The sequence below is a fragment of the Bison bison genome, unplaced genomic scaffold (assembly GCF_000754665.1).
Source record: "Bison bison bison isolate TAMUID 2011002044 unplaced genomic scaffold, Bison_UMD1.0 scf7180017864244, whole genome shotgun sequence".
NCBI classification, from domain to species: Eukaryota; Metazoa; Chordata; class Mammalia; order Artiodactyla; family Bovidae; genus Bison; species Bison bison.
Window position 1 is genome coordinate 3266011 of NW_011494816.1, and position 13603 is coordinate 3279613.

General features: G+C 35.0%; 1 protein-coding gene across 8 annotated transcripts in view; it reads left to right on the plus strand.

The window, feature by feature from the left end:
* The window catches only part of ZCCHC11 (zinc finger, CCHC domain containing 11), a 129591-nt gene that overhangs the window by 54738 nt on the left and 61250 nt on the right, over positions 1 to 13603 (plus strand). For all 8 annotated transcript variants that reach the window (XM_010847176.1, XM_010847171.1, XM_010847178.1 and 5 more), the window contains exons 5-7: positions 8770 to 8947; positions 10526 to 10614; positions 11734 to 11785. In XM_010847176.1, coding sequence (XP_010845478.1) covers positions 8770 to 8947; positions 10526 to 10614; positions 11734 to 11785 — 319 coding nt within the window. The remainder of the gene's footprint in view (positions 1 to 8769; positions 8948 to 10525; positions 10615 to 11733; positions 11786 to 13603) is intronic.

The window sequence follows — 13603 nt, forward strand, 5'->3', positions numbered from 1 at the left end:
ACATGAGTCAGCCATTCCATTCCTATGGGTTTACCCAAGATAAATGAAAGCATATGTCTCTACACTTACTTGTATATGAATACTCATTGCAGTTTTATGTTTAATAATTAGCCAAAGAAGTGAACAAATACATGTGGTATATCCATATCTTGTTATGCTATTTGTTGTTAAAAGGAGTGAACTATTGACTATACAACAACATAGATGGATCTTAAGTATCATGAGTGTAAAAAGTCAGACAAAAATGACTATATACTGTGCAATTCGATATATATATAAAATTCTAGAAAATGCAGTCTAAGCTGTAATCATAGAAAGCAGATTGGTAGTTCCCAGAATATGGGTGTAGAAGAAGGATGGAGTGATTACAAAGGAATATGAGGAAATTTCTGACAGAGATTGATATGTTTATTATCTTGATTGTGGTGATGGTTTTATTATATATATATATACGTCAAAAATGAACCAAATTGTAAAGTTTAAATATGTGCAATTTATTTTATATAAATTATATCCACAGTAAAGTTGCTTTTTTAAAAGCAGCCGAAAAGATAAAGTCATTCACAAAGGTGCAGAGGATGGGAATGTTGGCTGACTTATCAATAACAGCAGTAGAAGCCAGAAGACAGTTGAATAGTATCTTCAGAGTTCTGGAGGAAGGAAAAATCTCCTGTCAACATATGTTTATTGATTTTTTTGGCCACACCACACGGCATGAGGAACTTCCCTGACCAAGGATTGAACCCATGCCCCCTGCGTTGGAAGCACAGAGTCTTAAGTACTAGATCACCAGGGAAGTCCTTTTTTTTTTTTAAAACTATATTTCTATACCCAGTGAAATTGCCTAACAGTAATGAGCACAGAATATATATATATACACCCATGCATTTATTTTTATTTTATTCAAATATAGTTGATTTACAATGTTGTGTTAATTTCTGCTCTAAAGGATAATAATTCAGGTCAATATATATATACATTCTTTTTTTTTAAATCATTGGCCCATGGTCTTGTAAGCCAGTAACTTTTATTTATTTATTTTTGGCTGTGCTGGGTTTTCATTGCTGTGCATGCAGGCTTTCTCTAGTTGCAGCTAGCAGGGGCTACTCTTCGTTGTGCTGTGTAGGCTTCTCATTGTGGTGGTTTTCTTGTTGCAGAGCATGGGCTCTAGGCACATGGGCTTCAGTAGTTGTGGCACATGGACTCAGTAGTGGCATGGGCTTAGTTGCTCAGCAGCATGTAGAATCTTCCTGGTAGGGTTCGAACTTGTGTTCCCTGCATTGGCAGGTGGATTCTTAACCAGTAGACTACTAGAGAATCCCAGTATACATTATTTTTTTTTAAGTTTATTTATTTATTTGGCTGTGCCAGATCTTAGTTGAGGCACATGGGATCTTTGATCTTTGTTGTGGCTTGCGGCATCTTGGTTGCAACATGTGAGATCTAGTTCCCTGACCAGGGATTGAACCTGGCCCCCTGCACTGGAAGTACGAAGTCTTAGCCACTGGACCACCTGGAAAGTGCCCCATGTTCTTTCCAATATTCTTTTCCATTATGGTATATCCCAGGACATTGACTATAGTTCCCTGTGCTATAAGCAGGATCTTGTTGTTAATCCATGCTATATATGTAATAGTTTGAATATCTGTTAATCCCAAGCCTCTCAGTCCATCTCTCCCCACCACTTTTGGCAAACACAGATCTGTTTTCTATGTCTGTGATTCTGTTTCTGTTTCAAAAGTAAGTTCATTTGTGTCATATTTTGGATTCCACATACAAGTGAGGTTACATGATATTTGTCTTTCTCTGTCTGACTTACTTCACTTAGTATAATAATCCCTAGGTTCATCTGTGTTGCTGCAGATGGCATTATTTTATTCTTTTTTATGACTGAGTAGTATTCCCTTGTATATGTGTACCATGTCTTTATCCTGTTGATGGACATTTAGTTTGTTTCTGTGTCTTGGCCACTGTGACTGGTGCTACTATGTACATAGGAGGGCATGTATTTTTTCAAATTAGTGTTCCCTCCAGATATATTCCAGGTGTGGGGTTGCTGGTTCATATGGTTCTGTTTGTAGTTTTTTAAGGAAACTCCATACCGTTCTCCATATTGGTTGTACCAGTTTACATTCTCACCAACAATGTAGGAGGGTTCTCTTTTCTCCACAGTGTCTTTAGCATTTTCATTTGTACACTTTTTAACGATGGCCATTCTGACTGATGTGAGGTGGTACCTGGTAGGTTTGAGTCACATATTTCTAATAATTAGTGATGGTGAACATCTTTTCATATGCCTGTTGGCCATCTGTATGTCTTCTTTGGAGAAGGATTGATTTAAGTCTGCCTCTTTTTTGATGGACCTAACAAGAGTCAGAAGAGGTGGCAAGAGTACACAGAACTATACATAAAAGGTATAGTTCTTATAAGTTCTTAAGTTCTTAAGTTATAGTTTTTAAGTTATAGTTCTTAAATTCTTTTAAGGACTGGTGTGGTGTGGATGCTCACTTGGAGCCAGATATCCTGGAGTGTGAAGTCAAATGGGCCTTAGGAAGCATTACTACAAACGAAACTAGTGGAGGTGATGGAATTCCAGCTGAACTATTTCAGATCCTAAAAGATGATACTGTTACAGTGCTGCACTCAGTATGTCAGCAAATTTGGAAAACTCAGCAGTGGCCACAGTACTGGAAAAGGTCAGTTTTCCTCCCAGTTCCAAATAGGGCAGTGCTAAAAAATGTTCAAACTACCAGACAGTTGTGCTCATTTCCTGTACTAGTAAGGTTATGCTCAAAATCCTTCAAGCTAGGCTTCTGCAGTACTTGAATTAAAAGTGTCTAGATGTACAGGTTGGATTTAGAAAAGGCAGAGGAACCAGAGATCAAATTGCCAACATTCATTGGATAATAGAGAAATAAGGGAATTCCAGAAAAAAAAAATGTGCTTCATTGTGCTAAATCCTATGACTCTGTGGATCACAACAAACTTTGGAAAATTCTTAAAGAGATGAGAATACCAGACCATCTTACCTGTCTCCTGAGAAAGCTGTATGTGGGTCAAGAAGCAACAGTTAGAACCTTATATAGAACAAATGACTGGTTCAAAATTAGGAAAGGAGTATGACAAAGCTGTATATTGTTACCCTGTTTATTTAACTTATATGCAGAGTACATCATGCAAAATGCCGAGCTGGATGAGTTACAAGCTGGAATCAACATTTCCAGGAGAAATAGCAACAGTCTCAGATATGCAGATGATACTCTGCATATCTCATGCCAGAAAATGAAGATGAACTGAAGAGCTTCTTGATGAGGGTGAAGGAGAGTGAAAAAGCTGGCTTAAAACTCAGCATTAAAAAAACTAAGATCATGACTTCCATTGCCATTACTTCAGGGCAAATAGAAGGGGAAAATGTGGAAGCAGTGACAGATTTTCTCTTCTTGGGCTCCAAAATCACTGTGGATGGTGACTGCAGCCATGAAATTAGAAGATGCTTGCTTCTTGGAAGGAAAGCTATGACAATCCTAGACAGTATATTAAAAGCAAACAGATCACTTTCCTGACAAAGGTCTGTATAGTCAAAGCTGTGGTCTTTCCAATAGTCATGTACGGATGTGAGAGTTGTACCATAAGGAAGCCTGAGTGCCAAAGAATTGATGCTTTCAGACTGTGGTGCTGGGGAAGACTCTTGAATGTCCCTTGGACAACAAGGAATTCAAACCAGTCAATCCTAAGGGGAATCAGCCCTGAATGCTCATTGGATGGACTGATGCTGAAGTTCTAAGACTTTAGCCACCTGATGGGAAGAGCTAGCTAACTCATTGGAAAAGACCCTGATGCTGGGAAAGATTGAAGGCAGGAGAAGGGGATGACAGAGGATGAGATGGTTGGATGGCATCACCAACTGGATGGACATGAACTTGGGTGAACTCTGGGAGATGGTGAAGGACAGGGAAGCCTAGTGTGCTGCAGTCCATTGGTTCACAAAGAATCAGATGTGAGTTAGTGACTGAACAACAACAAAAATCCTGCTTTCCTAGTACCATGTTTTGATAAGACAGTTTTTTCCATATTGAATGTTCTTAATATTTTTATTAAAAATAATTTGACCTTATATATGAACATCTACTTCTGGGCCCTCATTTTATAGGCCTCTGTGTCTGTCTTTATGCCAGTGCAATACTCTTTTGGTTACTGTGACTTTGCACTAAGTTTTGAAATCAGGAAATTTGAGTCCTCTAAGTTTGTTGTTCTTTTTCAAGATTGTTTTGGCTGTTTGGGGTCTCTTGAGGGTCCATGTGAATTTTAGGATTTTTTTTTTCTTTTTCTACACAAAAGTTGTTGGGATTTTGATAGGGATTGAATTGGATATGTAGATTGCTTTGGATACTACTGACATCTTAACAATATTGAATCTGCCAGTCCAGAACATGGAATGCTCAGTTGCTTAGTTGATTCTTTGTGATGCTATGGACTGTGTAGCCTGTCAGATTTCTCTTTCCAGGAGTTTCTCCCAGCATGGAATATCTTTTTTTTTTTTTTTTTTTATTCATGTCTTCTTTAGTTTCTTTAAGCACCATTTTGTCTTTTTCAGTGCATACCTCTTTCATCTTCTTGGTTAAATTCATTCTTAAGTCTTTTATTCTCTTTTATGCTGTTTTGGATGGAATTATTTTCTTCTGTTTCAAATTGTTTATTGTTAGTATATAGAAATGCACCTGATTTTAAAAATAATATTATTTATTTTTATTTTTGACTGAGCTCAGTCTTCGTTGCTGTGCAGAATTTTCTCTAGTTGTGGTGAGTGGGAGCTACTCTAGTTGTGAGCAGGTTTCTCATTGTGGTGGCCTCTTTTGTTGTGGTACACGACTCTAGGTGTGCAGGCTTCAGTAGTTGCAGCATATGGGCTCAGTAATTATGGCTCCCAGGCTCTAGAGCACAGACTCAGTAATTGTGGTGCATGGGTTTAGTTGCTCCATGGCATGTGGGATCTTCCCCGATTAGGGACTGAACCCATGTCTCCTGCATTGGCAGGCAGATTCTTTACTGCTCTGCCAACAGGGAAGCCCAGAAATGCACCTGAGTTTTGAGTGTTGGTTTATATCCTGCTGAATTTGTTCAGTAGTTCTGATGTCTGTTTTTAGACTTGTAAGGGTTTTCTATATACTAGATAATGTTTATTTGTGAATAGGGATAATTTTTTTTTATTCTTTTTTAATGTGAATGCCTTTTATTTCTTTTTCTTGCCTAATTCCTTTGGCTAGAGGTGTTGAATAGAAGTGGTGAAATGGTCATTCTTTACTGGTTCCTAATCTCACAGGAAAAATTTCAGTTTTTCAGTATCAGATATGATGTTAGCTATAGGTTTTTCATACATGGTCTTATATAGCAGTAGTTTCATTTTGTTCCTAGTATTTTTGAGTGCTTTTACCGCAGAGGTGGAGAAGGCAATGGCACCCCACTCCTCTTTCCAGTACTCTTGCCTGGAAAAATTCCATGGATGGAGGAGCCTCGTGGGCTGCAGTCCATGGGGTCGCTAAGAGTCCGACACGACTGAGCGACTTCACTTTCACTTTTCACTTTCCTGCATTGGAGAAGGAAATGGCAGCCCACTCCACTCTTCTTGCCTGGAGAATCCCAGGTTCGGTGGAGCCTGGTGGGCTGCTGTCTGTGGGGTCGCACAGAGTCGGATACGACTGAAATGGCTTAGCAGTACCACAGAGGGGTGTTGTATTTTGTCAAATGTTTTTTCTGCACAGTTGAGGTTCTTTGTCCTTTCTCTCCTTTCATGCTGTTAAGATGATATATTACATCTTGATTGTTTTATGTTGAACCATTCTTGTGTTCTAGGAATAAATCACATTTGGTCATGGTGTATAATCCTTTTAATATTCTGTGAATTCAGTTTGCTAGTATTTAGTTGAGGATTTATTGAAAGTTTTTAAATAGAAGAATAACTGGTATGTGCTATGCTTAGTTGCTCAGTCATGTCTGACTGTTTGCGACCCCATGGACTGTAGCCTGCCAGGCTCCTCTGTCCAAGGGGATTCTCCAGGCAAGAATACTAGAGTGGGTTGCCATGCCTTCCTCCAGGAGATCATCCCAACTCAGGTATCGAACTGAGGTCTCCCACATTACAGCCTGATTCTTTATCATCTGAGCCACAAAGGAAGCCCAAGAATTCTGGTTGGGTATCCTGTTCCTTCTCTAGTGGAACTTCCCCACCCAGGAATCGAACCAGAATCTCCTGCATCGCAGGCGGATTCTTTACCAGTTGAGCTACCCAGCAAACCCAATAACTGGTATAAATACAGGGAATTGGATGAAGAGTCAGAGATTAGAAATGGGAGAATGATTAGGAGATTTTGCCTCCTGGGCAGATTTTCCAAGCCTAAACTAGTTCTTTCCATTATACCTCACCTCAGTAGAAGGCACCACCATTTGCCCTGTTCTTAGCATAAGCACATTTGAGTCATCTTTGGTTCATCTCTTTCTTTCATATTCCACGTTCAAACAATTAGTAAATTCTATTGAATATGCCTTCAAAATATTGTGTGTTTCACATTTAGTCATTTGTCACATATCTCTACTTTTTGTACTGTAATCTGAGCTACCACCCTCTGTCACCTGAACTATTTTCAAGTTATTCCATTTCTTTCCCCCCACAATCTTCTTCACTTAGCAGCCAGAATTGTTCTTTTAAAATATATCATGTTATTTCCTGTTCATAGCCCATCAGTGGCTTCCCAACTTAAAATTCTAAACCCTTATCAGATTTTACAAGGTTGTACAGTATTTGGCTTCTACTTAACTTTTCAACTTCATCACATTTCATAGTCACATCTTTGTTACTGACCTTCAGACATTAGGCTTTTTTTGCCTCTGAGTCCTTGCATTTACTATTTCCTGTGTCTTGGAAAATACAGGGAATTGGATGAAGAGTCATAGATTAGAAATGGGAGAATAATGTGGAGATTTTTGCCTCTTGGGCAAGTTTTCCAAGCCTATTTCCTATGTCTTGAATGCTCTCCCCCAAGAAATTTAAATGTCTCTTTTCTTCACTACTTTCAAGTCTCTTTACCTGTTTAGAGTGATTTTGTCTACTGTATTCTATAGTAGCACCCTCTTCTCATTAGTCTGTAGCCTCTTACCCTGTTTCTTCTTAATAACATTACCTGACACTATAATATTTATTTATTTATATGTTGTCTGTTTTCTCTAATTAGAATATATGTTACAGAAGGGCAGGGACTTAATTGATCATATTTATGACAGGATATATATTGTGTTGATATGAGGATGATCAATGATATGAGGATATAAATGACAATATTTGATGGAACAGTATCCTAAAGGAGGTAGAATAGGCTTATTAATAGCATAGAGGAGTGTGTTCATTGATTGTCTTTTATCCATTTTCAATCTAGAAATACTTCTGTGTATATAAAGATAGTTTTGTTACATGTTAATTTTGTATCATTTTTTTCACTAAGTACGTTGGATAAATCCTGAAAAAAAAAAAGTCCTGAAAACTGATATATCTGTTCATATAACTTGTATTTAGTTTATAGTTAAGATTGTAAAAATGATCACAGAAACTTATAAAAACAAAGTTGTCTTACTTTCTATGCTTAACTATTCTGTACCATAGGTAAACTTTATATAGGTTAAAATTGATTATGATAACAATAAAATTAGGAATAGACCAAAGTCTTTGTTTAGCCTTATTGAGTGTGGGAGGGGGAAAGAACAAATTTACTTTTGATTATTATTTTGGGAGCTCCTTTTCTCAAAAAAATAAGAGATTGTTTCTTGACTGAAATGTGATAATATGCCTTTATTATAATATTAAATAAAAAACGTAATAGATGGAGGAGATGCGGGTTCAATCCCTGGCTTGGGAAGATCCCCTGGAGTAGGAAATGGCAACCTGCTCCAGTATTCTTGCCTGAAAAATTCCTTGGACAGAGAAGCCTGGTGGGCTACAGTCCATGGGATTGCAAAGAGTCGGACATGATCTCGCATGCTGCACGTGCGCACACACACACACACGCACGATCTTCAGTTATGTTAAAAAAAAAATGAACAGAATAGTATGGGAGCTAGTGGATGATTTTCTTCTTTTCCTGTAATTTATGTAGCTTTTGCAGTTACCCTGTATTTTTTAAAATCAGTATTAATTAATTTTAAAAAGTTACTGTGCATATATAATATAGTCCCTCTTTAGCTCCTTGTTTTAAATTGGCTTTCAAACTTATCAGAATAAAGATTTTTTTTAAACATTTTGCCTAGTTTTGTATAAAATAACAGGGAAATCATTTTTTAATGGGAGGTAGTATAATATATGATGATAGTGTTTAGAATGTTTTCCTGCAGTGATTTAATCTGATTACTGTACATGCCAGTCACAGTCAAGACCTTCTGCTACACCTAAGTCAGTCTCTTTTGGCTACAACAGAATGATCAGCTAAATGTTGTACTTATGGAATCTTGGCTTGTAGCATTTCATAATTTATGCAGACAGTAAAGTAAAACAAGTTTTATTTTTTAAATGTTTAATAACAGCTTCTCCCATAGCATCTCTCATTCTTTCAGTCCTGTTTCACAAAGGCAGGGATCTGTTTCTTTTGTTCAGTTTCATTTCCTAGGTGTCTTAAATCTGGCAATAGAAGATGAATATATGTTGAGTATGTCCTGCTCTCCTAAATATGAGGACATTAAAATAGAAGTCTCTTTTTGTATTGTTGTTATTAAACGTTACACTAACAGGAAAAACAGGAAGAAAGTGAGCTTCGTTCTCTGCCGCCTCCTTCCCTTGCCCACTTGGCTGCTTTAAGTGTTGCAGTTACTGAATTAGCAAAAGAACAAGGAATAACAGATGATGACCTCAAAGTCCGTCAGGAAATTGTGGAGGAAATGTCAAAGGTTGTAACAACATTTTTACCAGGTACAACTTCATTTTATACTTAGTTTTAAAAGTGATACAACTCTTCCTCTTACTTCCTCTTAAACTTAATGTTTTTCTTTCAATTTTTTTCTCTTCTTTTTTTCTACTTAAAAGTAGATGAATTTCATTATTTTATAAGTGAACTTTTTGGTGGGAGATAGTTCAGAAAAAGAAAAGGAAAAATTATAGTATGGTATAATTTTTGTAATAAGAAAAAAAGATTTTTAAAGTGTCAGATACACTTTCAAATAATTGCTTAGTGCTTGAATATGGTATTTTATATTAAATTTTCATTGTCATTGACTTCTGAATGGACATTTTAATCATATTTATTTCAGTTGTTTGTATTCATGCTACTCACTAAATAAAATTTCTTTTGCTTGGTTGTGGGGGAAATTAAGGATGTTAGAGGCAAAATTTGCACTTTTATTTCTTTTTTTGACTCTTGATCTTTCTTTACAGAAAGCTTAAGTTTTGGGTTCAAGGGGGAATTGGGTCATTTATTATAGACATTTATGTATAGATTGTTTGCTTAGCCCTAATTTTTTTCCATTGATACTGAATTTACATAAATGTAAATGTATATTAAATACGATTTGTTTCTTACCACCAAAGGGATTTTGGACAGTTAATAAATTATAGTTTTATATGAAGCCGTTGTGATATTTATAAGAAAGAATATAAATTGAAATTGAAAAATGTTTACTTCTCTATTATTTCTAATAACTAATAATAAAATTAATAATGTAGTTTTATATCTAAAACACATTGGTATTTAAAATTACATGTAGAAATAATTCACCATTATTATAAAAAATGAAATATTTAGGATTTTAATGACTTAGATGACTTTAGACATTTTGTGAACTTGAAAAGTAGAGTTTTATATGTATAACTGAGTATAAACTTATACTTTCTAATATACTAAATATGCCCATCAGTCCTAATCATGTTACTTTTCAACTTGTCCTCAGAGTTTTCCAACTCTGTTCATAGTATTTGCCTTATTATGATTTTTGAAATAACATGTTTGTTAGTTTGCAAAAGATGTAGGTGGCATGTTATCGTTTCCTTTATTTTGTTCTATGAACTCTTGAAAACTATAGTTTTTGGATTTTAGGTCTGCAATATCAATTGAGTTGGCTTCATTTTGTGTTTTTAAGAGCATTGGCTGAGTGTCTGTGATTCCTTCCCCATTTAAAGTGCTATTGCACATGTAAATAGAAATATCTAAAAATGTAGTTTGTGACAGTAGCCATGGCTAGGTTAGTACATTCTTTACTGTTACGTATTAAATGTGAAACATACTTCTGGTCATTCCTAAATGAATTATTACTAAAATTTTGTCTAAACACTGAATTTGTATGAGTTATTTCTCTCTTCCTGAACCCTATAAATGAGAAACCTTTTTATTCTTTTGTAGATCAGTTAGAAAAGGATATTATTGTTTATAATTCTTGTGTTAGAATTGGAAGACACAGAATTGAAATATATGCAATTTTCCTACCACTGTTTATTTTTTAAAGTTCTCATATTTGCATGCTGTTTCATACTTTAATATTTTTCCTTCATTTCCAGAGTGTTCACTTAGGTTGTATGGCTCATCTCTGACTAAGTTTGCTCTGAAAAGTAGTGATGTTAATATAGATATAAAATTTCCTCCCAAGGTAAGTAATTAGAAAAGAACCTTTCCTGTGTAGTTCTTATTTAGTAGTTAGTGATTTTTATTATCTTTTTAGAGAAGATACAGGAGAATATAAAACTCTGGCTTGTAGAATGTTACCATGATTTAACAGTGCTTTTGGAAAGTACTTTTTAGGTGTTAGGCATAGATAGTATTAAAGAAAGATGAGACAGAAAATAAAAAGGAAGAAGAGGATGGCATTAAAAAAAAAAAAGAAAGGAAAAATGCTTGTGTTTGACTGTGCTGAACAGTTATTGCTTATGGTAAGCAGCATAAAAAGAGGAAAGAATTTTGAAATCATACCTCTGTTTTCAAATCTTGGCTGCAAGGAGCAAGTTGCTTGACCTTCTTGAGCTTCAGTTCTTAATTTCCAAGATAGGAATAATAACTTTTATATTAAACAAGGTGATATATACCATATATTTTTGTATAGTACCTGGTACATTATGGGTACTTTTAATAAGTAGTGGCTAGAGCCATTAGCAGAATACCAGTGTTGTTTAGCATTGCTGAAATTGCTTATTTACTGATACACCAAACATTTAAAATAATTAGTTGACATTTTTTGTGTTTTGAATTTTTTGAATAATAAGTTTATTCTCAAGGAGGTTTAATTTGGGTGAAAGTTTTTTGATGTTTGATTTCTAGTCTGAATCAGCTGTTAACTCTTTTTTTAAATAGCAGCAAAGAACACATTTAAGGTAAATATTTGACATGGTTGTTATTTAAAGTAATATTTTAATCTAAGCCTTTTAGCCATGCTGCCAATTGTCAATATCCTTTAAATTTCTTATCTCAACAACTTCTCTTTAGAAATCATGTGGTAATTTCTTTTTCATTTGTTTTGATATGAAATTGCAGACTTTTGTCACTCTAAGAACTCATTAATTCTAGGAGTGTTGCTAGAATAATAGCAGTACATGATTTATTAGATTCTACTTCCATGAATCAGACCTCTTAATATAAAAGTAAAACACTATTCTGTTTTCATTATTTTAACATGCAAAGCATTATTTTACTTGTGTTTAATGAATGATCTCTAAAGTTTTGCAACTTGAAGTTTAAAATTAGTATATTGGTTTAATTTGAAACTTATTTTTAGATGAATCATCCAGATCTTCTGATACAAGTGCTTGGAATTTTAAAAAAAAGTGGTGAGTTTTACAAGTTGCTTTCCTAAAGAAAGTTCTCTAAATTTATATGCATTGTGCTGTTTATGTAGGGCTATTCAAGTTATGTATGGCTTCCCTGGTGGCTCAGATGGTAAAGCGTTTGTCTATAGTGCGGGAGACCCGGGTTCAATCCCTGGGTTGGGAAGATCCCCTGGAGAAGGAAATGGCAATCCACTCCAGGACTATTGCCTGGAGAATCCCATGGACAGAGGAGCCTGGTAGGCTACAGTCCATGGGGTCGCAAAGAGTCGGACACGACTGAGTGACTTCACTTGACTTCACTTCATTCAAGTTAAACTAAAACTGCTAGCATGTTTGAGTCATTGATTAAACACAGATATATCCATATACATACATGTATTTAAGAGGTTACGAGAATATTTACATGTCGGTTAGATAAAAAGCATCATATTTAAAATCAACATATTATAAACTGTTGCCTTTTGGGTAATTTTAAAATTTTACCTTTGAATATTATGGACTGTTCTTGTGTAGAAGGAGACAGAAAACGTACAGTCATTAGATTGTTGATGAAGGAAGATTTAGGGAGAGACTTGGGGAAAAATATGTGTATGCATTGAGTAGATATGTTTTTTTCCCCACTTAAACAATATTAACCATTTATAGTACATCAACCAAATTATACCTAATAAGTTTTTCATATGTGGCCCTTCTGTCTGGATTGATTTTTATGTAAAAATGACATTCATGTAGGTAAAAATACTTTTTGAATAAAAATTGTAAAAATTACATCTTTTTCAAAGTAAATCCCAGATCATGTAGTACAGTCTGCAATACTATTCTCTTGGTTTTATTTGCTGCTTTTCTTGTTATAAAGTAAATGCTTAAGAGCTTAGAATATGAAGCCAGACTTTCCAGACTCAAATTTTAGTTGTACCACTTACAGGTTGTGTGTCCTTTGACAAATTACTGGTGTCAATGCTTCAGTTTTCTCATCTGTAAAATGGCAATAAGTTAGTATCTTTTTGATAAAAAGAGTGTTTATGAGGATGAAATGGGTTAAGTCATAGCTTAGAAAAGTACCCAGTATACAATAACTTATTAAATTTCTGCTGCCATTGTTGTTATTATTACTATTATCATCCTAAATTTTATGAATCAAAATTACCTGTCAAAAATATTTGCATTTTGACTTAGCAGAGATAGCTGATTGACTTTAGCCATACCTCCTTATTGGCTCTAGTGTCAGTTCTAAACTTCTTTTTCTCTCTCTGTCTGCCCTGTCAGCTCTCCGTTATTTATCAGCTTTTTGGCCATTTTTCAAGGAAATTTTTAAGGAATTATTTTGGTTCAATTTAACCTGTGAAGGAATTTTACATTTTCTTTTGTAATAAATAGCTAACTCTCATTGTGTAAAAGCTCTAAAGCATATTATTGATAAGAGCTTTTACCTTTTTAGACTCACTGCAATTCACTGTCAAGCTGGCAAAAATATTTAAAATATGTATTTCCACTGAAATACATGGATAGTACATCTTAAGTCACATAGCATAGGTTTTCAAGATTTAGTCTGATTGATGGATTATTCCCTGCATTATATACCCTCTGTGTTCTTTGAGGACCTCTATCTTGTTATCTACAGGATTTATTTGCAAATTCTTGATTGAGCTCTTTGTATTTATTCATTGTCATATCCACCATGCATAATACAATTCCTGATATATGGCTCTTCAGCACATTTGTTTTGAATAAATTAATTCCAACAAGTACTACTAAGAGATTTTCTTTAAACTTCAAATGAGATAATGTTAATCCATCTATTTTTGTTTAGATTAGATA